General features: G+C 46.6%; 2 protein-coding genes across 6 annotated transcripts in view; one reads left to right on the plus strand and one right to left on the minus strand.

Annotated features, from left to right (window-relative positions):
* Positions 1 to 7,339, plus strand: part of ANKDD1A (ankyrin repeat and death domain containing 1A) — a 32,631-nt gene extending 25,292 nt beyond the window's left edge. For all 5 annotated transcript variants that reach the window (XM_029575517.1, XM_029575516.1, XM_029575520.1 and 2 more), the window contains 5 exons: positions 200 to 298; positions 586 to 681; positions 3,544 to 3,745; positions 4,319 to 4,450; positions 6,182 to 7,339. In XM_029575517.1, the coding sequence (XP_029431377.1) occupies positions 200 to 298; positions 586 to 681; positions 3,544 to 3,745; positions 4,319 to 4,450; positions 6,182 to 6,243 (591 nt within the window). In that variant the 3' untranslated portion in view covers positions 6,244 to 7,339. The remainder of the gene's footprint in view (positions 1 to 199; positions 299 to 585; positions 682 to 3,543; positions 3,746 to 4,318; positions 4,451 to 6,181) is intronic.
* A 7,886-nt stretch (positions 7,340 to 15,225) lies between these two features.
* SPG21 (SPG21 abhydrolase domain containing, maspardin) overlaps positions 15,226 to 24,138 on the minus strand; it is a 30,065-nt gene continuing 21,152 nt past the window's right edge. The window contains exons 8-9 of the mRNA XM_029575521.1: positions 22,749 to 22,889; positions 15,226 to 15,902 (exon numbers count right to left, since the gene is read on the minus strand). Of these exons, the coding sequence (XP_029431381.1) occupies positions 15,789 to 15,902; positions 22,749 to 22,889 (255 nt within the window). The 3' untranslated portion in view covers positions 15,226 to 15,788. The remainder of the gene's footprint in view (positions 15,903 to 22,748; positions 22,890 to 24,138) is intronic.

The raw sequence follows: 24,138 nt of genomic DNA on the forward strand, positions 1-24,138 counted from the left end.
TTTGATGGTAAATATTACTGCCCTGGGTCTTATCCTGCACAGAGCTGCAGTTACTACCCCCAGAAACTTGCTGGGCAGACTGGATCGACTAGTTGATCTTTTTCAGCCACCATTACTATGCTACACAGAATCAAACCACCTTTTAACATTGCTGTCTTTCTCAACAGCTGCACCCTTAATATTTGCTCTTCCTCTGCAGAGGCAGCAGACGCCCCTTCACGTCGCTGCGGAACACGGGCGGCAAGACATCGCAGAAATGATTCTGGTTGCTGGCGTCAACTTGAAGCTGCTGGACAAGGTGCGGTACCACGGGCAGCGCAAAACATGCTCAGCACCTTCCACTGTCTCGGACACAAGGAAGGCTGCCACGTCCCTTCCAAACAACTCTTAATTCTGCTTGAAAGTGTTATCACTTTTTTTAAACTATTAGCAGCTGTATTTGTCTAATTTTAATCTATTTTCTGTAACAATAATAAATCATAAGAATTTGCTGCAAAGACGACCTGCAATAGTGGAAAGAGAGAGTGCTGTCCTGTCCCTGTCAGCCTGAAGTGAGCCTTTTTTTTTTTTTGCTGTCCATTGCAGCAAGGAAAGACCTCATTAGATGTCGCAGCACGTGGCAACCATATCAATCTGGCAGACATGATCATCAAAGCAGATCGATTCTACAAATGGGAAAAGGTATGGCAGATTTAAATACATGTCATGTTATTAGGAGTAATGTGCTGCTTATCCCTGGGCTGGCAGGCAGTTTAATTGTAGGCAACCAAAAATCGGCCGGGCGAAATTATTCCCTGCAGGGGCACCGCTCTACAACATCTTTCTCTGAAAGAAGTAATCCCCTGTTCCTGGCTGCTCCAAGACATCTGGATAGTGCAAGCAGGGATGAAGCACTAGCAAGGGGCAGCTCTCGGGTACTGTACATCTGTGGGGGGAGAGCTCCAGTCTAACCCCCGTTCATGGAGACAGCCACGCGTGATCTTGCAGTAAAACTGGTGACAGAGGGGCTTGCCAGTGTATTGAAAAAGGATACAAATCTGCAAAAGAGATGTCAACGCGGCCACATCTGGTTATTCTAGCAAACCGTTTTTGTCTGATCTCCATGTTGGTGGTAAAGGTACAGAATTCCCAAGGTGGGCAGTGCCCACTTTGTGTAAAACAAACTGTCTTAGCCTTCGATTGTCCATCCTTTGGTTCCCATCCTTGCTATTCCTTTATTTGCAGTTGTACCACAGACTGATAACCTCACACATTGGCTCTAATCGATCCAGATTGGTAGCAAAGATTTAGTTCAGCCTGTTGTGGAATTCTTACATGTAACCAAGTGTTTGTGGGCCTGTGGGACAAGTACAATTTCCCACCTGATTCTGGCTTCTGATAAAGGATTAGTGGTGGAGTTTATACACCGTTTCCCTGCTTAAAAAGGATCCAAAGCGGGGAACAAAGCACGTTGCGCCTATTAAACCTTGTGTTATGCACACAAACTGTGCTTTGAAAATCAAGCGGGGCTCGTACAGGTGGAAGTATATTCATCCAATTAAGCAAATTAAATGCACAAAAACAGATTTCATGCTTATTTTTATGGGAGCTTGCAAGAAGCATTCTGGGGGTAGAGTCAGGGTGGGGAACGGATTTATGCACATATTTCACGTTCGAAGAGGCGAGGCACCATACAGGAGGTCAGGCGATGCTGAAAGCAGTGGCCAAAAACTGAGAAATGTAAAATGATTTAAATGAAAAAATGAGCAAATACGCCAGATTGCTTAAATAAAAAAATGATTTAATATAGATAACTTAATAAATTGATGCAAATTGCATAGAGGTAAAACCTAGATAATCTTATTTTAAAATTGTGCACAAGCAGCCCAAAATGTACATGTATAAAACAAAAACATAGTAAAATGTACTTAAAATGATCAATTCTTAGAGTTCAGACTCCATAGTCTGAGAGGAGGCTGGTGGCCATTTAATGTATTCTCTTTGCCTAGTGCCATTGGGTGGAGTCGTGCAGTCTGCTATTGCAGCTGTTGCAGAAACAAACATTGCACCTAACCCTTTTACCTTTTCCCCGCCCCTTTTTTGGGAAAAAAAAGACACGCGTACCTGGGCCCTCTTAAAATCTGTGCGGCACGCGCTGGGCCGATATACGCGCATATCTCCTGGCCTTGGCGTGCGTAGGGCTTCTAAAATTCACCCGATGGGTTCCCTGTGCCGGATCCCAGTATTACGCTGATTGTAAACTCTTCAAAGCCTCAATTCGTTTAAATTTGTTGTAATCCATCTTGAGAACAACTTTGGGGAAAAATGCAGACTATCAAATGTCTATAAACTAAATAAATAACATATAAAAGATACCAAATTGTGTCTTAAAGTAATATGTAAACGTTAAATATTCAAATAAGGGAGATAAAAATGAAAAAAGTGAGAGGTGATGGAAACTGAAAACTAAATCTTTCCAATCTTATCCCATTTTAAGATGATATTCGTACATAACCTGATAGCCAATAAACAGGATCAATACATTTACAATGCAAAGAATTGAAAATTATAAACAAAGGGGAGGGTGAAAAGATTTTAAAAAGCTCCTGAAACTGGGGCTAGGAGTTGTAGGAAATGAAATGTAAAGAGACAGTAAACCATCTACTTTGCTATGTGAGATGTAGAATAGAATAAAATGAACATATTAAGAATAACCTTAAACTGCAGACTTGAAACTGTAAAGTAAAACTGGGAAATCAGAAAGGGAAGTTGTTTAGCAAAGTTAATCCCAAGAAAAATAACACAAAAAGCAAGTTGCATGTAATTACTGTAAGCAAAATCCCAAGACACTGAACTGCAGCTCCAACAGTGTTACAGGTGCAGTCTCCAGCATCCTAAGTCAGCCATCCAAAAATTCAAACTGTTTTAAATTGGGTAAGAAGGAAACAACTGGAAGCTGCACCCTGGCTCCATTAAGACCCTTGTGACATAAAAGTGGAAAAGTGCCCCAGGTACCACCAGTGCCATCAAGATGTGTCAGACTCTGTATGTGAATAAATTGTGTGGGAAGATATTTTAATTAGGACTATAAATTCTGACCCAGTTATAAAGGGGTCTAGTTTTAATATACCTCACTCTCTATTCTACACTAACATTACATTAAAAAGAAATAGGAGCCAATAATAAATATAAACACATTTGAAAAATTAAATGTATTATAATTTAAAGACAAGGTAAATAGTAAATGAAAAATAGACACACAGTGTGAACATTGAAAATGTAAAGGTAAATGTACACAATATTGTGTTAAAACAAAAAACCTCTGCATTCAAGCTTTTCCTCATTTCATTTGTAAAGTCATGGGGAAGAGTGCACCTTTCCTATTTTTGGAGGGGAGATGAATTGAGAACCCTAATCCTTCCTACCATAAATGCTTTAGCTCAGTGTCGTTCTCTTTTCCCTTAAAGGAGTTGGACTGCTGCAGACTAAAGCAAGTTAACTGGGATCTTCCTAATATCACGCAGTCTCTTTCCCAGCACCTGCATTCTTGATTTTATATTTCAGGACAACGTGAACAGTGATTCTGACTCCTGGGTTGCACAGAACTTGACCTTTAAACAGGATCACAGGCTGGAGACGCAGCACATTCGCTCAGTCATATGGAGATTAGCCACCAAATACCTCAAACCCAACGAGTGGAAGAAGTTGGCGCATTACTGGAAGTTCACAGATGCACACATTCGAGCCATTGAGCAACAATGGACAGGTAAGACTGATCCCCCAAAGGTCGAGCCGTCTCTTTTCTCTCAGGAGCCAGGAAGTACACTGGCCCCATTTGCATGGCAAACACCAGGTGAAACTTTCATAAACAGACATTATATGTTTGCAGCAGGCCTTTGTGAGAGCCTGGGTAAATGCAAATCTTGGCTTCAGTGCCTGGCCAAGTCTGAGAGTTACTTTAGTAGTCTCACTTTCCCTGAGGAAGTGTGTCAGGGGAATTGGCTAAAAGCAGACTTTGCAAGTAGCTTTTCAGAATGTTTTTACAGTGAAAAGCCAGAGCCATTTTGGTGTTACTTGAGGGCAAGCATGTTTGCTCACGTGGATTACTATTTTCCTGGTTCCAAATAAACAGGAATTCTAGGTCAGGACTGCCACTCTGCCAGCCTCCGCTCTTGCCCATCATACAGCACAGACTCAAGAATTTCTCTACCTACTTCCATGCCGGGGTACTGTAGTATTGAAATGGATGCTACAGTGACATCTGAACAAGTCATTTCCTTTTCATTGTAGGCTGTTTGTTTTTTTAACATTGTGCTTTTTTCCTCGTTTATCTTCACAGGCACTAAAAGTTACAGGGACCACGGACATAGGATGCTGCTTATATGGCTTCATGGGGTGATCATGGCAGGAGAAAATCCAATCAAAGGACTTTATGAAGGCCTTGTGGGCATCGGCAGGAGAGACTTAGCAGGTTAAAGCATCCACTGTTTCTCTCATCTTAGAGACAAAAAAGGGTTTCAGCATGGGCCTGTGGCTGCCCTGAAAAACAGGTTCCCTGAATGTACCAGGATCAGTCCAGACCGCTGGGTTATGCCTCCCTTCCAGCAGATGGAGTCAGAGAAATACTGAAGGATCGTAGGTGGCCCACCGGATAATCTGGGGGTGCTTTTCAGCTTTTCTCTGATTATCTGGTGTACCACCTGCGATCCTTCAGTATTTCTCTGACTCCAGCAGATGAAGGATGGCATAACCTGTGGTCCTGATCTTTTGCAAAATTCTTTATTTGATTGATTAATAAGTGAAGGGGGTATCCTAACCTTAGTACCTTTGATTAGATCAACTTGTAGTAAGTAGTAAAAAAAAAAAAAAAAAGGAAGACTGAGATCACTTTAATAGCAGGCAAGGCTGGGCTTCTGCCCTTGGCCTTAATACCTGGAGAATATTGACACAGCCGGGTGAGTTGGGGGGATTTACCAGTGGGCCGGTCCCTCCCACCCCTATACAGTGCCAGAGACGTCTTAATTCCTCTGGTGGGAGCTACAAATTGTATATTAAGCCCAGGGACATACATTCCCCTGGTTGAGTAGCTCTGAAAAAGAAAAAATCAACCTAATAAACGAAGCTCGACAGACATGCCGCAAATGCGCAGTAGAGAGGAGACTGTTCGTCCGCAGGATCCGTCTGTGGTACTTGGAAGTGACTAATGCTTTTAGATTGTCAGATCATCTTTTTGTCTTATGGAGCGGTTCAAAGACTACTATTGCCCGATGGTTGAAGGACACTATTGCTTCGGCATATTATGTCACGGGCGGCAAGTGCCAGATGGTCTTACGGCTGATTCGATCAGATCTCAAGTGGCATCTTGGGCAGAGAGCCAATGTGTTTCGCCACAAGAGATTTGCACACATTTGCTAAGCATTACCGTTTGGACGTCCAGATGTGCTTCGAGCGGGACTTTCTGGCTCCCACCCCATTTAGGGCAGCTTGGGTAATTTTCATTCCTGTAGTACCAAGGATCAGTCCAGATGCCCGCCCAGGGGTATTAGTGTTCTGCTCGGTTGGCTTTGTTTATTTCTCTCTCTGCAGTTTTCAGATGAATCTGAAGATTTTTAAGTAAGCTTATCCATGGAAGCATTTCAGTCCGTACTCTTGTCCTGTACATAGTTTTCCCAGGTTATTGTTCAGCTAAATTCTCTTGATCTAGTCATTGGTTGTTTACATTTACTTCATTCTGCTTTGATTTTGATTTTGCTGAAGGATCACAGGTGGCACACCAGGTTAGCTGGGGGTGCTTCTCAGCTTTTCTCTGTCTCCATCTGCTGGAAGGGGGAGGCATAACCCAGCAGTCTGCACTGATCCTTAGTACTACAGGAACGACCTTTAGCAGGTAAGAACCAATCTTCCTATGTGAGCCTTCAAGCTTACTGAGTGGAGATATGTGGAGACAGTCCTAGCTTTTGTTAGCCAGCTCTGCTGTAAACTACAGCTTTTGGAATCAGAGGGAATTAAACCAAAGCCAGGTCTGCGAGGGAAAAGAAGTGAGCATCCAGGCTGCAGTAGGAGATCTTGGGGAAGCTGCTTGGTGGCAGTGGCTCTGGTTTGCTTGCAGGTTCAAGTCTTCCAGTCGAAATGCATTGCTTTTATTAGTAAGACAAATGATTTTTACTACTAATAAGCCTCATTCATTTTTTTTATTTTACAGAAAGCATCAGAAAAAAAGCAAATGCAGACACCAGTTCTCCAAGCAAGTGCATAGCGATGTAACTCCTGAGGAAGAGAAAAGCGAAATAAATCTTACCTTCTGCTAACCTGTGACATGCTGCAGCAATTTGACTACTTGCCAAGACTTACTGCAAGGGCTATCTTTCATTTAAAATGGACCTTTTGCTTCTCCCATACAACAAAAAAGTTTCATCAGGTTATTAGAAACTCAGATGGTCTTTTTTCTACAGTTTGAGTTTTTGAGGTTGGCTATAATGCCCAGCTGTTTTCCATAAGGTGTATAATGTGCTACTATACAACACTGGTTTACATTAAAAATAAACTGATTTTATAAAAATATAAAGTAGTTTGGCTGCCATTTTAGCCCACTTAACTGGGCCTGCTGAATGTTAAACTTTATTTAGAAAAGTAAGCGTCTTATATTTTTCAGCTGTCTCCATTCCTTTCTCTTGGCTGGAGCCAGTCGAAGCCTGTAGCAATTCACTTGTAGATGGCAACCAGAGGAAGAGAAGGGTGCGTGGGTGTTGGCACAGCACTAGATCTACAAGCTTGGGACCAGATGATTCAAATATTTTCCCCATGGGCAGAAGATGGGAGGCAGGCTCTTAGTATGGCTGAGTAGTCCAGGAAGAATAATGGGTGAACAACTCAGGGCCATGCCTGGCCTGATTGCCTCTCTCTTAGAAGACGATATGTAGCAAACCTCCATCCTGAGCCAGTATGGTAAAGCAGAGTCTGCCAGAGCTGGAAGCAATCTCTGGAGAGGAAGGCAGAATACCTCAGCAGAGCAAGAGGAAATCCTACAGCCACTTTAAAAAGCCTTTGACAAGAAGGAAAAATGTCAACTACCGTGGACTGGTGCTTTTTAATTAAAAGACTTATGCTGCTGAAAATAAGGGATTTTAATAGAGCTGTGGATGTTAAGTCTTGGTATTTATACCTTATTTTTAAAAATGTATTTTATAGCCATGGTGGGAGGTCTGGGGAACCATCTTTGATTTTCTTGACTTTGTAACTGAATTCAGATGTATCTGATACAGGAGCAAATGTAGCTTTGCCATATTGTGTTTGTACAACAAACTCCTTGTCTACTTTTGTATCATGTTCAGGTTAGTAAATGCAGGAACTTTCAACCATTGTCCTTTACTGAAAATGAGACTCTTTGGGTGTTTGGACTTTGAGCGACCTTTCCCTGTACGTATCCGGGTTATGTCCCCCTTCCAGCAGATGGAGTCAGAGAAAAACTTGAAGGGTGGCCCCCTTATAAGCTGGCACACCCTCTACTCCCCTTCAGTATTTTCCTGACTCCAGCAGATGTGAGTGATTGAACCTATGGTTCCCCAGTAAATTTCTGGAAAGCTAGATTTATTGAATTTTCCTCTTATTTCTTAGCTTATTTCTTTTTGTAAGGATCAAGTTGATAAAGTTTAAAAAACCTACATCCTGGCAACTGCTAACTTGCAAGCAGAACTGTCTCACAGTTTCTCTCTCAGCCTGTATGCCTTTCTCGGGTAAGTTTTGTATTTTCTTTACTTACAGGTTCAGTTTGACTCTTAAGGGTGCACAGTGATGGTCCAACCTCTCCCCCCTTGCTGCGACCCGACCCACTGCCGTTTCCCTCAGGGCAGCACTCACAGAGATGTGTTCTTCCTCTGGGTTAATTATAGGCAGAGCATTTTCAGTTGGGGAGAGTCATAGGGTTTCTAAGCGGAGTTTTTTTTTTACCCACTCCTCGCAGCTTCAAGCCAGCTTAATTTCCTTCCTGCTCTGCCCTCATGCCGTGCTCCTCGACTTGTTCGGCCTGTGGAGAGCCCAGACTGCGGCTCTCCCGTGAAGGGGTGTACGTGAGGTGCCTCGCTGGTGGGGAGGGACCCTCACTACCGACAGGACGGCCAATTTCACGCTCCCATGCGCGTCTCCATGCTCAGGCCCTGTCCCGCGTGGGAACAGCGGCCATTTTAGGGGAGAAGCACGCTCCTCCAGCGCAGCCTGGAAATGATGCTGAGGCTGGATTCTCGCTGCTACCGCCGATTGTAACTCCCATCCAGCTCTTGGACCCTGATACTCCTTCAGGAGACCGCCCCCCCGAGATGCCTCCTTCAGGACTTCCCCCAGGCCTTTTTTCTACAGACTTCGTTCTCTTAATGCATAATGTCGACGTAGCGAGATTAGAGCAGCGGCAAGGTTTAACATCAGGGCCCCCTCTGCCCCATGTGAGCAGGATGTCAGATTCCCAGGGTCCTATGGGGGTCTCTCAGGGAGTAGCCCCAGGGGCAGGAACTACTACTGGAGCTTCCAGGGTCCGCTTAGTTCCTCCTGATGTGGGTCCAGATCCCCTTCCGCAGGGGTTTCTTCAGAATCCAGACCTGGATGATCCCTCTCCTTCCTTTTTGTTGGAAGGTGATGACCTGAGAGTGCTGCACCTCTTCCAGCAGGATGAGTTAGATCCTCTCATTCCACATGTTCTTCAGGAATTGGATACTGAGGCTCCACAGGACTCCCCTGGGCTCAATCCAACAACAAAGAAGGGGGACCTGGTCCTGGCTGGTCTACGTCTACCAGCGAGGGCGTTTCCTTCTCATCCTACGCTCCTTCAGTTATTATCCAGGGAATGGGATACCCCGGAAGCCTCCCTGAGGATAGGCAGGGCCATGGATAAGCTATACCCTCTCCCTGACGATTTCCTGGATCTTCTCAAAGTACCCAAGATGGATGCGTCTGCGACCGCAGTGAATAAACAGACGACTATTCCCATGAGTGGTGGAGTCGCCCTCCGAGATCTACAGACAGAAAACGTGAGGTGTACCTCAAGAGGGTGTTTGAGGTCTCAGCTTTGGGGGTAAGAGCTGCCGAATGTAGCTCCCTCACACAATAGGCCGCTCGCCGATGGGTTCAACAGCTGCACAGTGCGCAGGAGCTTCCTCCTGAGGAAGCGCAGCAGGCAGAGCGGCTGGAAGGCATAATAGCTTATGGGGCCGATGCCCTCTGATCTTCTCAGGGTGCTGGCCAGGCCCATGGTTTCAGGATAGCGGCTCGATACTTCCTCTGGCTCAGAAATTGGTCAGCAGATTCCTCCTCCAAAGCGCATGTGGGGTCTCTACCCTTTAAAAGGGAAGTTGCTCTTCGGTGACGATCTGGAACAGATCCAAGGCCCTTGGAGAGAATAAGGCCCATAAGCTTCCGGAAGATCATCCACGGACTTCCAGGATGTTCGGTTCTACCAGAAAATTCAGGGGCCAACAGCATTTTCGTCAATCAAGATCGCTTGCGCACAAATTGCCTGCCTCTTGTTCCCAGTCCTGGTCTCATTCCTTTTGGGGCAGGAGGCCAGCCAGGGATAACCTCGCTCAGGGAGCAGCTCCCCAAATCTGCAATGAAGGCCTACCAGTCCACTCCTTGATCCCCAGGATAGGGGGTCACGTCTCCCTTTTCTACAAGGAGTGGGTCAAGATCACTTCCGATCAGTGGGTCCTAGATATTCTAAAGCACGGTTACGCATTATAATTTGCTCGCCCTCTCAAGGACAGGTTCCTTTTCTCGCCTTGCGGACCACTGCAGAAGCAATGCATAGTACGTCAGACGATCGACAGACTCTTGGCCTTGGGGGCGATTCTCCTGGCGCCTCCGGCAGAAGGGGGGTTAAGCCATTCCATCTACTTCATAGTTCCCAAGAAGGACTCCTCCTTCCGTCTGATCCTGGATCTCAAAATGGTCAACAAGGCCCTCAAAATTCCACACTTCAGGATGGAAACCTTGCGTTCGGTAATAGCAGCAGTGCATCGCGGAGAATATTTAGCCTCCTTGGATTTGACAGAGGCTTACCTTCACATTCCCACCCTCAAGGCTCATCAGCACTTCAAGATCCTGGGGCACCATTTTCAGTTTCAAGCTCTGCCCTTCGGCCTGGCTACCGCTCCCCACACCTTCACCAAGGCAGCCCTCAGGAGGGAGGGGATCCTGGTCCATCCCTACTTGGACGACTGGCTCATTTGGGCAAAATCCTTGGTACAGTGTCAGCGAGTGATCGACAGGGTCTTGCATTGCCTTCAAGCCCTGGGATGGGTTATCAACTTCACCAAGAGCAGCCTTACTCCATCTCAGTCTCTGGACTTCTTGGGAACACGCTTCACTACTGCAGTGGGCAAAGTATTTTTTCGTCAGGACTGAGCACACTCCCTCATATCTCAGGCACAGTGCTTCATTTGTCTCCTGCTTCCCACAGCTTGGGACTATCTCCAGGTTCTGGGTACTATGGCGTCCACTATCGATCTGGTTCCCTGGGCTTTTGCGCATATGCATCCTTTGCAGAAAACTTGCTTTTCCACTGGAAGCCAGTCTCCTGGGAATTTCACGCCCCACCCTGCCGCTGTCAGATGTGATCAAGGCCAGCTTGACCTGGTGGCTCACCCTGGACCACTTACTACAGGGGGTAGGACTTGGAGATCCTACAGTGGGTGATTGTCACCACGGATGCCAGCCTCTCTGGATGGGGAGCAGTGTGTCGCACGAAGTCTGCACAGGGGCAGTGGACAGCGCTGCAAGCAACCTGGTCGATCAATCGCCTGGAAACCAGAGCAGTGCGCCTGGGGTTGAAGCGTTTCTTCCCCCGGTCAAGCGGTACAGGTACTGTCAGACAACGCAACTATGGTAGCGTACATCGACTGTCAAGGGGGAAACAAGGAGTCGACATGTCTCAGACGGACAAGCTGATGGCATGGGCGGAGGTCCATCTCTCCTGCCTAGTGGCGGCCCACATCGCAGGGGTTGGCAACGTTCAAGCAGACTTCCTAAGGTCGTCAACACATAGATCCCGGGGAGTGGGAGCTATCCGAGGAAGCGGTGGCACTTCTCTTCAGGTGCTTGGGAATCCCCCACCTGGACCTAATGGCCACCCTAAGGAACGCAATGGCTCTATGATTCTTCAGTCGCAGATGGGAGCATGACACAGAAGGGGTGGATGCCTTGGCCTCTGCACCTCCTGCTCTACATGTTCCCACCTTGGCTCCTGGTGGGAAAAGTAATTAGATGAATAGAGTTGCACCAGGGATCGGTGATCCTGGTGGTACCAGAATGCCCTCGCCGGCCGTGGTTCGCAGACAATCAACCTCTCGGTGGACGGCCCTCTCTGCCTGAGGCATCTGCCACATCAGTTGTGCCAGGGTACAGTATTTTTCGATCAGGCAGATCGCTTCTGTCTTGTGGCCTGGCTTTTGAGAGGTGCCGCCTGAGGCGACAAGGTTACCCAGAGGCTGTTATTTCGACCCTCCTCAAGGCTAGAAAGACTTCTACATCCATCTCCTATGTCCGGATCTGGAAGGTTTTTGACACCTGGTGCACATCCATGGCTGTTTCTCCGCGTAGCGCTTCAGTAGCCCAAATACTCTCTTTCTTACAGTGGGGTCTGGACAAGGGATTGGCTTACAATTCCCTAAGGGTGCAGGTAGCTGCCCTTGGTGCCTTGCTTAATCACCGGAAGGGAGCTCCTCTCGCGGCTCATCTGGACATTGTTCGTTTTCTGAAGGGTGTGAAGTACGTAAAGCCTCTGGTACACTCCCTGTGTCCCTCCTGGAACCTCAACTTGGTTCTTTGTTCTGGGTGGGCCACCATTCGAGCCTCTGCACTCAGCAACCCTCAAGGATCGCACCCTCAAGACAGTCTTCTTGGTGGCTATTGCATCCGCCTGCAGGATTTCTGAACCTCAGGCGCTATCCTGCAGAGAACCCTACCTCCATTTTGGGGATTCGGGAGTTTCATTACGGGACTGTGCCTTCTTTCCTGCCTAAGGTAATCTCCACATTTCATATGGATCAGACGGTTGAATTGCCATCCTTTTCCGAGGAGGATTCCAGGGATCTACGCAAACTCAATGTCAAGCGCATCCTAATGCAGGATCTGGAGGTGACTAATGACTTTTGTTTATCGGACCATCTTTTGGTCCTGTGGAGCGGTCCTAAGAAGGGAATCAAGGCCTCTAAAACCATGATAGCTTCTTTCTGCCAGCGAGCTATCTCGGCAGCATACATCGGTACTGGCCGTCCTCCCACCAGGCATCAAGGCACATTCCCGCCGGGCTCAAGCGGCTTCCTGGGCAGAGAGCCAGTCTGTGTCACCTCAGGAGATAGGCCGTGCAGCTACCTGGCAATCTCTGCACACTTTTGCTCAGCACTATCGCTTGCATCTACAGCCACCGGAATTTGGCTCCTTTGGCACCCAGGTCATTCCAGCAGGGCTATCTGGGGCCCACCTTACGTAGGGATGCTTTGGTACATCCCACTGTCTGGATTGATCTGCGTATGTACAGGGAAAATTCTTTACCTGCTAATTTTCGTTCCTGTAGTACCACAGATCAGTCCAGATGCCCTCCCTAAGGTTTCTGGGATTGCCTCTCTGCTCTGGTGGGTTAGAACTACAGTACAGTTCTCTTACTGTTCAATTTACAAGTTTGGTTTGTTTACCACAGTTCGTTATTTCAAATTGGAATTTTGGACTTCTTGATCCATCCATCTTCTCTTCACTGTGATATCCTTAATACTGAAAGGGAGTAGAGGGTGCGCCAGCTTATAAGAGGACGCCCTTCGAGTTTTTCTCTGACTCCATCTGCTGGAAGGGGGACATAACCCACTGTTGAGACTGATCTGTTACTTCAGTTCCTAAACATTTTTCAGAGCTCTATTCTATAGGGATATGAATTGTTCTGCAAAGCCCCATTTTGAAGTGGGCACCTGTAAACAGAATTTAAGGTTTTTGTTGATAAATGACTTGGCAAAGTTAAAATGACCTCTTCAGCCATGAGGAACCTTAGATCTCTGTTTGATAGCCCTGAAGAGAGAAGTGAACCAAAACTGAACGATGAGAGCTTGGTAATCGCAGTACAGGACAATTCACAGCCTCCATAGAAAATACTGGTGGTAACATAACTGCAGATTTCTGTAAATAGAACAGGAAAATTACATGTCTTATTGCAGGATGTGATGTGCTACTGTGAGGAGGGAAAGGCATATTCTTCTTCATGCAGGCAGGCCACTCCACACAAGTGAGTTATGCACTCCAACCAGCAGAGGGAGACTGATTAACAGACTCATTGTCACCCTCATCTAGCAGTATGCTGCCAGCCAGCATTCTCCGTCTCCCGCAGATGATGAACATGCAAACGTGCCTGTAGATGTAGGCATATCAGGAGTAGGATCTGCTACCCAGGGGGATCCTGAGGTGCTGGTCTCTCCCTACCCAGTTGACCCCTGTGATTGTGCCTAATTCAGGGGAGTTGTAGCAGGGAAGGCAAGGAGCCTTCTCCTGTTGCCAGGAGTAAAGGAAACTTGGCCTCAGCCCTGCCTTTGGAGTTTACTGGCTTTCCTTCCCATTGGCAGTGCTCCATTGGCATCAATGAGTTAGGGGTAGGAATGCCTTGCACTCTGCCCCTCTATATGTGAGTGCAGTGTATAAATAAAGTAAAAAAAGCATAGGTGTTACTATGCGGCTGTCCTGATTAGCAGGGACATCTGAGTTTTTTCCAGTGGCAAAGAGCCTTCGGCTTTGGGCACCCAGGCAGACAGCTAGTTTGGTGGAAGAGAATCAAGCCAGTATTTTGTGTTGCAGGGGAACCATATGCTGCAGCTAAATGATGCCCGTTCTGCATGGCCTGCTAGTGGAGTGGTGCAGCCTTCCTACTGATTCTTTGCCTTAAATGCCTGAGGGGAGAGGGCTCCAATGGATTTTGCCCCAACAGGGGGATCACGATCAGTCTGAGGTGGCAGCAGAGGAAGTCTTGTGGGGAGAGAAGAGAAGAGAGTCCGTCCCTTGCTGCTGACAAACGCCCTCATGAAGCAGCAGGACAAAATCAGACGCGAAAGAGCGAGGAACCTTTGGAAAGTACATGGCCTCACCCCTAGCACACCCAGAATTAGGCAGATTTGAAGCAGCATTCCTCATCTGGAGAAAGCTTCGGGGGAAAATCCCCTTCTCCCCCCATTGGTGCGGGTAAAGCCATATGAGCACCCAAAATGACCTGCACTGACAGAGACCGAAGGCATGGTGCCCACAGAACCTCTCTCTCTCAGCCATTGTGCAGGAGTGGGCACTCCGCTTCATGGCTGCTGGGGGCTCTGAAGATCTTTCTCCTCCCCTGAAACACACGCTGCACAAAGCCCTAGGCAGCTTAAACTCACCAGCACCGAGCCATGAATCAAAGCGTAGATGGTGGGGAAAAAGGTTCCCCCCCCCTGCCAAGCGCAAAGCTGGGGGGTGAATTTGGCAAAGAGCCACCTAATTCCATCTCAGATAATAGGAGGACCACTGGCCACTCCATGAAGTTAGCAAGTAGCTCATTTAAAACAAATCGAAGAAAATCTATCTAATGGTTGGGCACTTGCCAGGTACTTGTGCCTTGGATTAGCCACCTTTGGAAACCGGATTCTGGATGGATCCTTGGTCTGACCCAGTATGGCAGATCTTATGTTCACCTCTTGGGAAGAGATGGGGCACCAGCCTTGCCTAGATGGTGGCTAAAGATGGGCACAAGCCTAGCCTCAAACAGAGGGTGCAGACCCTTTCTTTATAGGGGAGGGGGATATACAGCCTGTTGCTAATTTAATGTTCTCTGTAAACCGAGGTGATGTTTGCTAACGAACCGCGGAATATAAAAAACTTTAAATAAATAAATACTAGAGACATTTATAAAGGTAAAAAGAAAGCATAAGATCAAACCATTTTCATTTGGAAAGGAAGTGCTAGAATATGGAGGTCACGCTATCACCTTAGATGAAGGAAATATTTCTTTGCAGGCAGGATGACTGCATAGAATGGCCTCCCACTAGAGAGACTGGGAATGCATGCAGTTTATCTGGTTTCATAGGCTACACACAGGATTCCTGGCAGTGGGGAAGCAAAGGCCTGTGATCTTACAGGAGGAGGGACGTGGGTCTGGAGAACTCTCTTGTCACATCTGTGTCTCACTGCCAAGCTAGGACGCAGATTATACAGTGGCCAGCAGTTATATTTGGGTACAAATGAACTAACTGTAGAAAATCTTGGTGAAATAAGAATTTATTCAAAGCCACTGGTGCAGCACAACAAAACTGACAAATCATTAATGTGCTGTTTCTGGCTGGAAAAGTCACCTTACATAACACAATATATCAAAAACTGAAATGGTATATTCTTAAAAAACCCAAAAAAAACTGATGTATGTAACTATACACTACAAGATTATAAAACACTTGCAAGTTAATACATAATCAGCATGTGCAAAATTCACAGTTACAGGAAAGTATTAAAAATGGAAATAACATGGCATTTGCAGGAATCTGAGTCTGGTTGCAGTTCCTAAAAAGGAAGAATGTTTGGGACCAATCCAGAGTAGTTCATTTATCTGAAGGTTAACAAAAAAAAAAAAAAAAAAAAAAAAGGAACTGAAGATACCAGGTCCATGGACTGAGAGAATCTCACGTTGGCAGCTCCCATTTCAAGGAGAATATTTTAGTCACAAAGTAGGATGTGGAAAATGGGTACAAGACAGAGCAAGGCAAGCACCTGTCCAGGAAGACTGCTGTGGAATTAGAGTAAATGCACTTAGTTGTGAGCGGGAGGACCTACTGCAGCTCTGTGACCCCACCGCTGCCCTTCTCCACTTCCAGCTCTTCAGCACTGACCATAGATGGATCGATGGCAGCATAGCGGGTGCCGTGGAACTGTCTCAAGTGAATCTAGGAGATTGAAAGAAGGGATTCTGAGGAGCACAGTTCTAGGCTGTGTGATGTTAGTTTAGAAACAATACCAACAAATCTAATTCCCTTTTAAAAAAGGACAAGACCTCACATTGGGCAGTTATGCTCTTAGTTTACTTTTGTACTGGAATCTGTGACAAGGGGACAGTAAACTAATAAATGTTCATTTTCTGTTAAACTTAATTTTTTATAAAGTAATCCAAATAAAGCTAAGCAACCTTCTTACAATTAGAAAAATTCAACCAAGTGTTGCAATCCCTAGTGTTGCAAGAACTAGGAAGGCCACAAAAACAAACCAGAGGTTCCCAAGAAGGGAACACTGCGTCTAGGTCACCAGTTTTTCATTAAGGGTCGAAAATAACAGATTGCTGTCTGGGCCAAATTCAGATTGCAAAGAGATAGCGAACATGTTGGCGTGAACCTTTTTGCGGGTGAATCTCATCAGGGCAGGGACCAGTTCAGAATAGGATGAGGCTGCACCAACTACCAGTCCCAGGGTAGCACCAGACAAACTCCAGTAAATATCCCTTAATAAAATAGGAGCATAGAAGACTATGGGAAAAATACATCGTTTTGCCTCTTCTTTTGGTCATCGTCATGACCAGGTAAAGCTAGGAAAACCGTCAAAGAAGAAAAAGTGCAAAGCAGTGAAGGAGCAGAGTCAGGTGCACACCCAAGCCCTGCTTATTTCAAAGCAGAAATTGAAAACCTAGTTCTTGGAAGACATGTCTTTTCTGTCCTGTGGCGGCTCTCAATGTTAGGAAATAGTTTTCCTCTGAAGCCCAATCACATGGTTTCCTGACAGTCTTTTGACCTTTGCAGGATGACAGCACTGGAAAGACACACAAAGCCAAGACTGGACATGTGCTAATGAAAACATGGAAAGCAGAGTTGCTTACCTGTAACAGGATGTAGTCCTCAAATGTGGTGACGTCACTGGACGGAGCCCTCTCACGGAAAACTTTTCTGTCAAAGTTTCTAGAACTTTTGACTGGCACACTGAGCATGCCCAGCATGCCATAATCCCTGTAGCCACAGGGGTCTCCCTTCAGTCTCTTTTGTAGCAAAAAGTGCGAGTGAAAAAATAAAATAAAACGTTTCGGACCCAACTCCGTGGGGTGGCGGGTGGGTTTTGTGAGGACTGCATCCTGCTGTCCTGGGAGAACACCTGTTACAAGTAAGTAACTCTGCTTTCTCCCAGGACAAGCAGGATGGTAGTCCTCACATATGGGTGATTAGCAAGCTACAGGCTGACTCATATTTCTTTGGACCAATAGCTTACAACTTGTGCAACAGGCACAACAACTGGTGTACTGATGGTAAAAATGAGGCAGCCTGAAAATCACAGCAGTGGATGTGGAAGGAGTTGGGATTATACTGGAAATAAGTTCTTCAAGACGGATTGGCCAAAGGCAGAGTCTTGACATCCTTCCTTGTCCAGGCAGTAATGTGCTGCAAATGTGTGAAGAGAGCTCCATGTTGCAGCGTTACAGATCTCAACAATCGGTACTGAACAATAGTGTGCTATTGAGGTTGCCATGGCTCTTACTGAGTGCGCCTTCACTCGTCCCTGGAGAGGAAGGCCTGCTTTTTCATAGCAGAATTTGATAGTCTGCTAGCCAGTTGGAGAGAGTTTGTTTGCCCACTGCAACTCCTAGTCTGTTTTTGTCAAAAGAAACAAAGAGTTGGGTGGATTTCCTATGGACTGCAGTGCGGCCTAGGTAAAATGCAAGTGCACGTTTACAATCCAAGGTGTGTAAAACTCTTGCCTTGGTGAGAGTGAAGCCTTAGGAAAAAGGTGGGCAAGACTATAGACTGATTCAAGTGGAAGTCAGTAACCACCTTGGGAAGGAATTTAGGGTCATGTAGGAACCTGGTATAGGGTATGTAACTCACTAACCCTTCAAGCAGATATAATGGCTACTAGGAAGAGAACTTTCCATGTAAGAAATTTAACATCGCAGGAGTGCGAAGGCTCAAACAAGGAGTGCATGAGCCTTCTAAGTATTATATTTAGGTCCCATTCAGTGAATGGTGGCCTTAGAGGAGGCTTAATTTGGAGTAGGCCCTTTATCAACCTACTCACAAGGGGTTGCACTGTTACCAGGGCATCTCCAACTCCTTTGTGGTATGCTGAGATGGCACTCAGGTGTACCCTCACTGAAGAAGTCTGGAGACCAGAGTCTGAAAGGTGCCAGAGATAGTCTAATAAAGATGGCGTGGGGCAGGAAAAGGGGTCGATACCTTTTTGCATGCACCATATGGTAAATCTATTCCACTTAGAACGATAGGATTTTCATGTGGAAGGCTTTCGTGAAGCTACAAGCACTTGAGAGACTTCAGTTGAAAGGTTGAGTGGTTGGAGGATCAAGCTTTCAACATCCAGGCTGTGAGGGATAGGGTCTGAAGGTTTGGATGGCATAACATGCCTTGGTTCTGAGTTATGAGAGTGCCCAGGCGAATGGGTTCTCTGATCGAGAGGTCGAGAAGCATGGGAAAGCACACTTGTAGAGGCCAGTCTGGGCTATAAGTATCATTGACCCTTTGTCCTGTTGTAGCTTCACGAGAGTTTTGGCTATCAGTGGTATCGGGGGATACGCGTATAGGAGGCCTGTGTTCCAGGGGTGAGCGAAGGCGTCCATGGCTAACTTGTTTTATTGCCTGTGCAGGGAGCAGAATCTGTCCAATTTGTGATTCAATTCGGATGCAAAGAGGTCTATTGTTGGTTGATGGAAAATACTAGTAGTTACCACAGGATCCAGAGACGACTCGTGGGAATGGAACTGTCGGCTGAGGCAATCTGCTGCTACGTTCTGTATGCCTGCCAGATAAGTGGCCCGGAGATATATGGAGTATGCAAGGGCCCAGGCCCAGATCTGCGCGGCTTCTTGGCAGAGGAGATAAGAGCCTGTGCCGCCCTGCTTGTTCAAGTACCACATTGCAACTGTGTTGTCTGTTTGTATGAGAACAGTCTTGTGTGAAAGGCAGTCCTTGAATGCATATAGAGCATAACGTATAGCTCGAAGCTCTAGGAAGTTGATCTGAAACATTGCTTCGAGCTGTGTCCAAGAAACTTGAGTTAGGAGGTTGTTCACAAGAGCTCCCCAACCCAAGTTGGATGCGTCTATGGTTAACATCACTTGCAGAATTGGTTGCTGGAAGGGTAGACCTGTCAGCAAGTTGGCTTTGTTTGTCCACCAGAGGAGCGATAGACGTAGCTGGTGGGTTTCTTGAATTCGGGATGAAAGAGGTTGAGTGGCTTGGAGCCACTGAGATTTCAAAGTCCATTGAGTGATTCTCATGGCCAGCCTGGCCATAGAGGAGTGACGTGGACCGTGAAAGCCATGTGGCCCAGCAATATTAAGAATTGATGGGCTGAGGCTGTTTTTTTTGTGCGCAGAGATGTAGCAAGTCTGGAGAGTTTGTCTCCACGGTCGTTGGGCAGGAATGCCTTTGCGACTGTGGTGTCCAAATCTGCTCCAATGAAAGTAAGGAGGTGAGATGGTTTCAAGTGGGATTTTTGGTAACTGATGAGAAATCCCAACGAGCGTAGCAGATTGATAGTGAGCTTGAGAGTGTCGAGAGCTCCTTGTTTGGAATGGCTTTTGATCAGCCAGTCGTCCAGGTAAGGAAAGACGTGTATGTTTTTTTGCATAGATGGGCCGCAGCAACTGCTACGCACTTTGTAAATACATGGGGTGCTGAGGTAAGTCCGAAAGGCAGAACCCGGTACTGATAACGTTGATGTCTCACTAGGAAACGCAGGTATTTGCGGTGATGTGGGAATATTGGAATGTGAGCATAAGTGTCCTGAAGATCCAGAGAACAGAGCCAATCTCCTTTTTGCAGAAGGGGAAGCATGCTGCCGAGGGACACCATCCTGAATTTTTCTTTTCATAGAAATTTGTTGAGATTGCGGAGGTCTAGAATGGGGCAGAGGCCACCTGATTTCTTTGGAATGAGAAAGTAGCGAGAGTAGAATCTTCTGCCCTGCTGTGCCCGGGGAATGGGTTCCACAGCCCTGGTGCCCAGAAAGGTGGAGAGTTCTGACTCTAGAAGGATTGTGTGATCTTTTTGCATCCACAGTGGATTGGATGGTGAATCTGGGGGGTACCATGAGGAAGTTTAGATGGTATCCCTGGGTTATGATGGATATAACCCATTGGTCTGTGGTAATGCTGAGCCAGTTGGTTATGAAATGGTGAAGTCTACCTCCTACTGGCAAATCTGGTTTTGGATTTGTGGAGTGGCTGCTGTTCTCTGGATAGATTTCAAAATCCAGAGGCTTGGCCTGTTTGCAGTGGTGGCTGAGGCCTGGATGGCTTGGGCTGTCGAGGATGTCCTAAGACGGCTTTGTTGGCCTCACGCGAGATGTAGGTGGGTAATATCTGCGTGGGCGATAAAATGGTTTTCTAGGGTCCCTTCTCGCAAAGGAAGGGCCCTCGGTAGTAACTGTAGACAATTGACGCAGGGTCTCGTTATGGTCTTTTAGTTAAGCCACTGCATCCTGTATCTTGTCGCCGAATAGGTTGTCACCAGTACATGGCAAATCAGCGAGTTGTACTTCAGGTCTCAAGTCAGATGCTTTCAGCCAAGTCCACCTCCTGGTGCTGATTCCCATTGCCAAGTGAGAAGCAGTTTCAAAGGAGTCGTAAGCAGCCCAAACCTCATGTTTCCCAGTCTCAAGGCCTTTCTGTAGTATGGCTTTGAGGCTATCTTCTTCTTGTTGGGGGAGAGAGTCAGATATTCCCTGAACCTGCTTCCAGAGATTTCTTTGATATTGTGTCATGTAAAGTTGATATGCAGCTATGCTTGACACTAGCATAGAGCCCTGAAACATCTTGTGACCCAAAATATCCAAGAATTTTTGGTCTTTGCCAGGAGGTGTTGAAGAGTGAGGGCGCAGACGCCTGGCCTTTTTCTGTGCGGATTCAACTACCACTGACTGATGGGATAGTTGTGGCTTTTGGAATCCAGGAATATATGTTGGACCAGATAAGTTGCATCTGTCCTCCTATTCACTGGTTGGACAGTACAAGGATGCTCCCAGAGACTATGTTGGAGATCCACAAGCACCTCGTGGACAGGGATAGCCATAACTTCCTTTGGAGCATCAAAAAATTGGAGAACTTCCAATGTTTTATGGCGTGTGTCCTCCTCTGTAATCAGGTCAAAGGGGATTGTCTCTGACATTTCCTTTACAAAATTTGCAAAGGAGAGGTCTTCTGGGGGAGATTTTCTCCTTTCTTCCGGAGGAGATGGTTCTGATAAGATGTCCTCCGTGGATGTGTCGGTGTCAACATCTTCCCATGTGTCAGAAAAGGTCCTGAAGGCGGAAAGAAGGTTGGTACTGTAGGATGTGTTGGCACCGATGGATCCTTCGATGGTCTGGATGGAAGATGCGGTGGCACCAATGTGGATTTCAGTGGCACCAAAGGGAAACGTGGGCATCTCGGTCCCGAGAGCCCTGATGGACCAGGCATCGGATCCGGCATTGGTGTAATCGGTGTTGAAAGAGGACTGGAGTCTGTGTCTTCGTCTTCTGAGGACCCTGGAATGGGTATCAGGGCTTTCAGAGACTTTTCGGGTTGCTTTGGCATCGGTGGCCTAGGTTGTGTTGGAAGGGCACCGATGAGCGTATTCAGTCGGTTTAGCAGCGGTGTAAACATTGTTGGCTCCGATGTCTGTAGGTCTTGGAGAGCATCGAGCACTGCCTGGCGGATGAGACCATCCAGTTCCTCCCTGAAAGCTGCTGTAGATATCGCAGCAACAGGGAGAGGCAGGCTAGGTGCTACTGGCACCTCCACAGGAATTTGTGGGGGCTCAGTACCCGGCACCGATGTTGGTGGGGATCGCCTCGGTATCTCAGGTAAAGAGGAGGTTGGAGGTTCCTCTACCCATGTCCTCTTCGAAATTGGCTCGATAGCCATCGAGGCCGATGCGGTGTCGGCACCGGGAGTAGACTCGCGTCGGTGCTTCCCTCGGTGCTCGGTCCGGTCTTTCTCCGACACCGAGGAAAACGATGCGGATGCTTTGTATGGAGCAGATGGTCACCGCTGCCCTGGTGCTCCTGGCGAGGTTTGACGACAAGTTTCTTTGATGCTCCTGCCGGTGATGACTGGGTGGACATTGATGGAGTCAACCTGATTTTAAAAAGGGACTCCATCTTGTCGAGGCGAACCTGCCTACCCTTCAGGGTCATCTGGGCACAACTTGGGCAGTGAGAAATGTTGTGTGATGAGCAGAGGCACAGCACACAGACATCATGTGGGTCGGTAATAGACATGGTACGGGGACCCTCTGGGCATTTTTTAAAACCTGTTGCCATGATAGAAAAAAGGGGAGGCCCAAAAACGATTGATGGCCTGCGGACATCGAAAAAAGGGGGAGGCAGGAATCGACCGAAGACGGGAGAATTCACTCACCGAGTGACGAAAATTGAAGTCGCGATGGGAGACCCATGCGAGGGAAGTTTTTTGGAGCAGTAAACTTCAAGTATTCCATGAGGAAAATTTTGTGAGAAAATCTCACAGAGCTCCTAACCGTGAAGCAAACTGCAGCACGTAAAAAGAGACTGAAGGGAGACCCCTGTGGCTACAGGGATTATGGCACGCTAGGCATGCTCAGTATACCAGTCAAAAGTTCTAGAAACTTTGACAGAAAAGTTTTCCGTGATAGGGCTCCGTCCAGTGACGTCACTCACATGTGAGGACTACCATCCTGTTTGTCCTGGGAGAATCAGACAACACTCAGCCTCATAAAATCTTTTAGGGTCACGTTCTCATAGGAGGTGTGCAAGCCCTGCAGCTTCTGCAATAGACTTACCTGGATGTATAAGTTAACTTCAGCACTTCTGCACAGGTAAGGAAAGTTGCCTCCTGTTTTAAGGTGAGCTCTTCTGGCACTGGGGTATAATTTGTACATTTCTTCTTTAGCTTCAGTTGATAGTGCGCTCTGATCAAATACCTTGAAAACAATATTAGGTCCAACTCAGCCAGTGATAAAACCAGTTATGTGTCTTAAGAGACCTAACATGATGTTCGAGGGACAGTTAAAGTAAGACTGATAAAAAGCAAGGATGAATTAGCCCTGCTATTTGGAGGTGTCGAGCAGACACTTTTCTTCAAGATTCAAAGTCTTTCGTGCTGCGCAAGCACAGCACTTCCCGTGCACAGCTCAGGGCCACTCTTCAGTTAATAAAAAACTGAGAAGGCATCAGCCTTAGAGTATAGAAGCAGAAAGAACATGTCCAGGGAGGAGGTGGGAAGCATGGGTAATTCATCCTGCTATCTACAGAAAACAATTTACGATAAGCAAACTTGCTTTTTTCCCCCCTGTCAATAAGCAGGCTGAATTAGCCCTATTTGGGAGTCCCGAGCATATAAATAAATCAAGGGTATAGGTAAAGGTTGTGGCTTATCTTACCTACTATTCCATACCCTAGTTGACTTCTGTTTTTCTGACTCCTTAGTGGACATGGTTTTCTGGTCTAGCACACAAGATAAAACTGCTTGTCCCAGTATGGTATCTGTAGCTGTTAAATGGTCTAAGCAGAAGTGAGCAGTAAAGATGTGAACTAAGGACCAAGTAGCAGCTCTACAAAACTGTCCTCTTTGGGAACATCCCTTAGATGTGCAATGGAAGACGCTTTTGCTCGTAGTTGATGCGCTGAAACTGCTCCTGATAAGGGAGTTTGTGAAGAAGGATGACTGAACTGAATGCAGTCTATGGTCCCGTTTAATATGGTTCTTTTGGAAACTGCCGCTCCTTGTGAGTTTGGGTTGAATGATACGAGTAGTTGGGAAGACTTGCAGTAAGGCTGAGTTCTTTGTTTATAGTAGGCCAATGCTCTTTTGCAATCTAATGTATGGAGCATAGATTCTCTCTTGTTGGCATGAGGCTTGGGAAAGAAAATTGGAAGTGTGATGCTTTGATTGATATGAAAAGTTGACATTGCCTTGGGAAGGAATTTAGGATGAGTTCGGAGAACTACTTTGTCATGGTAAAACTGCAGGTAAGGAGAGAAATGAAATAGGACTTGACGTTCACTTACTCTTCGGGCTGAAGTTATTGCCACTAGAAAAAACACTTTCCAAGCCAGATATTTCAAATGAGAAGACTGCAGTGGTTTGAATGGAGGTTTCATTAAGCTTGATAAGACTAGGTTGGGATCCTAAGGGACTGGAGGTTTTCAGTCCGGAGGATGAAGATTAAA

This window comes from Rhinatrema bivittatum, chromosome 13 (assembly GCF_901001135.1).
Source record: "Rhinatrema bivittatum chromosome 13, aRhiBiv1.1, whole genome shotgun sequence".
Lineage (NCBI taxonomy): Eukaryota > Metazoa > Chordata > Amphibia > Gymnophiona > Rhinatrematidae > Rhinatrema > Rhinatrema bivittatum.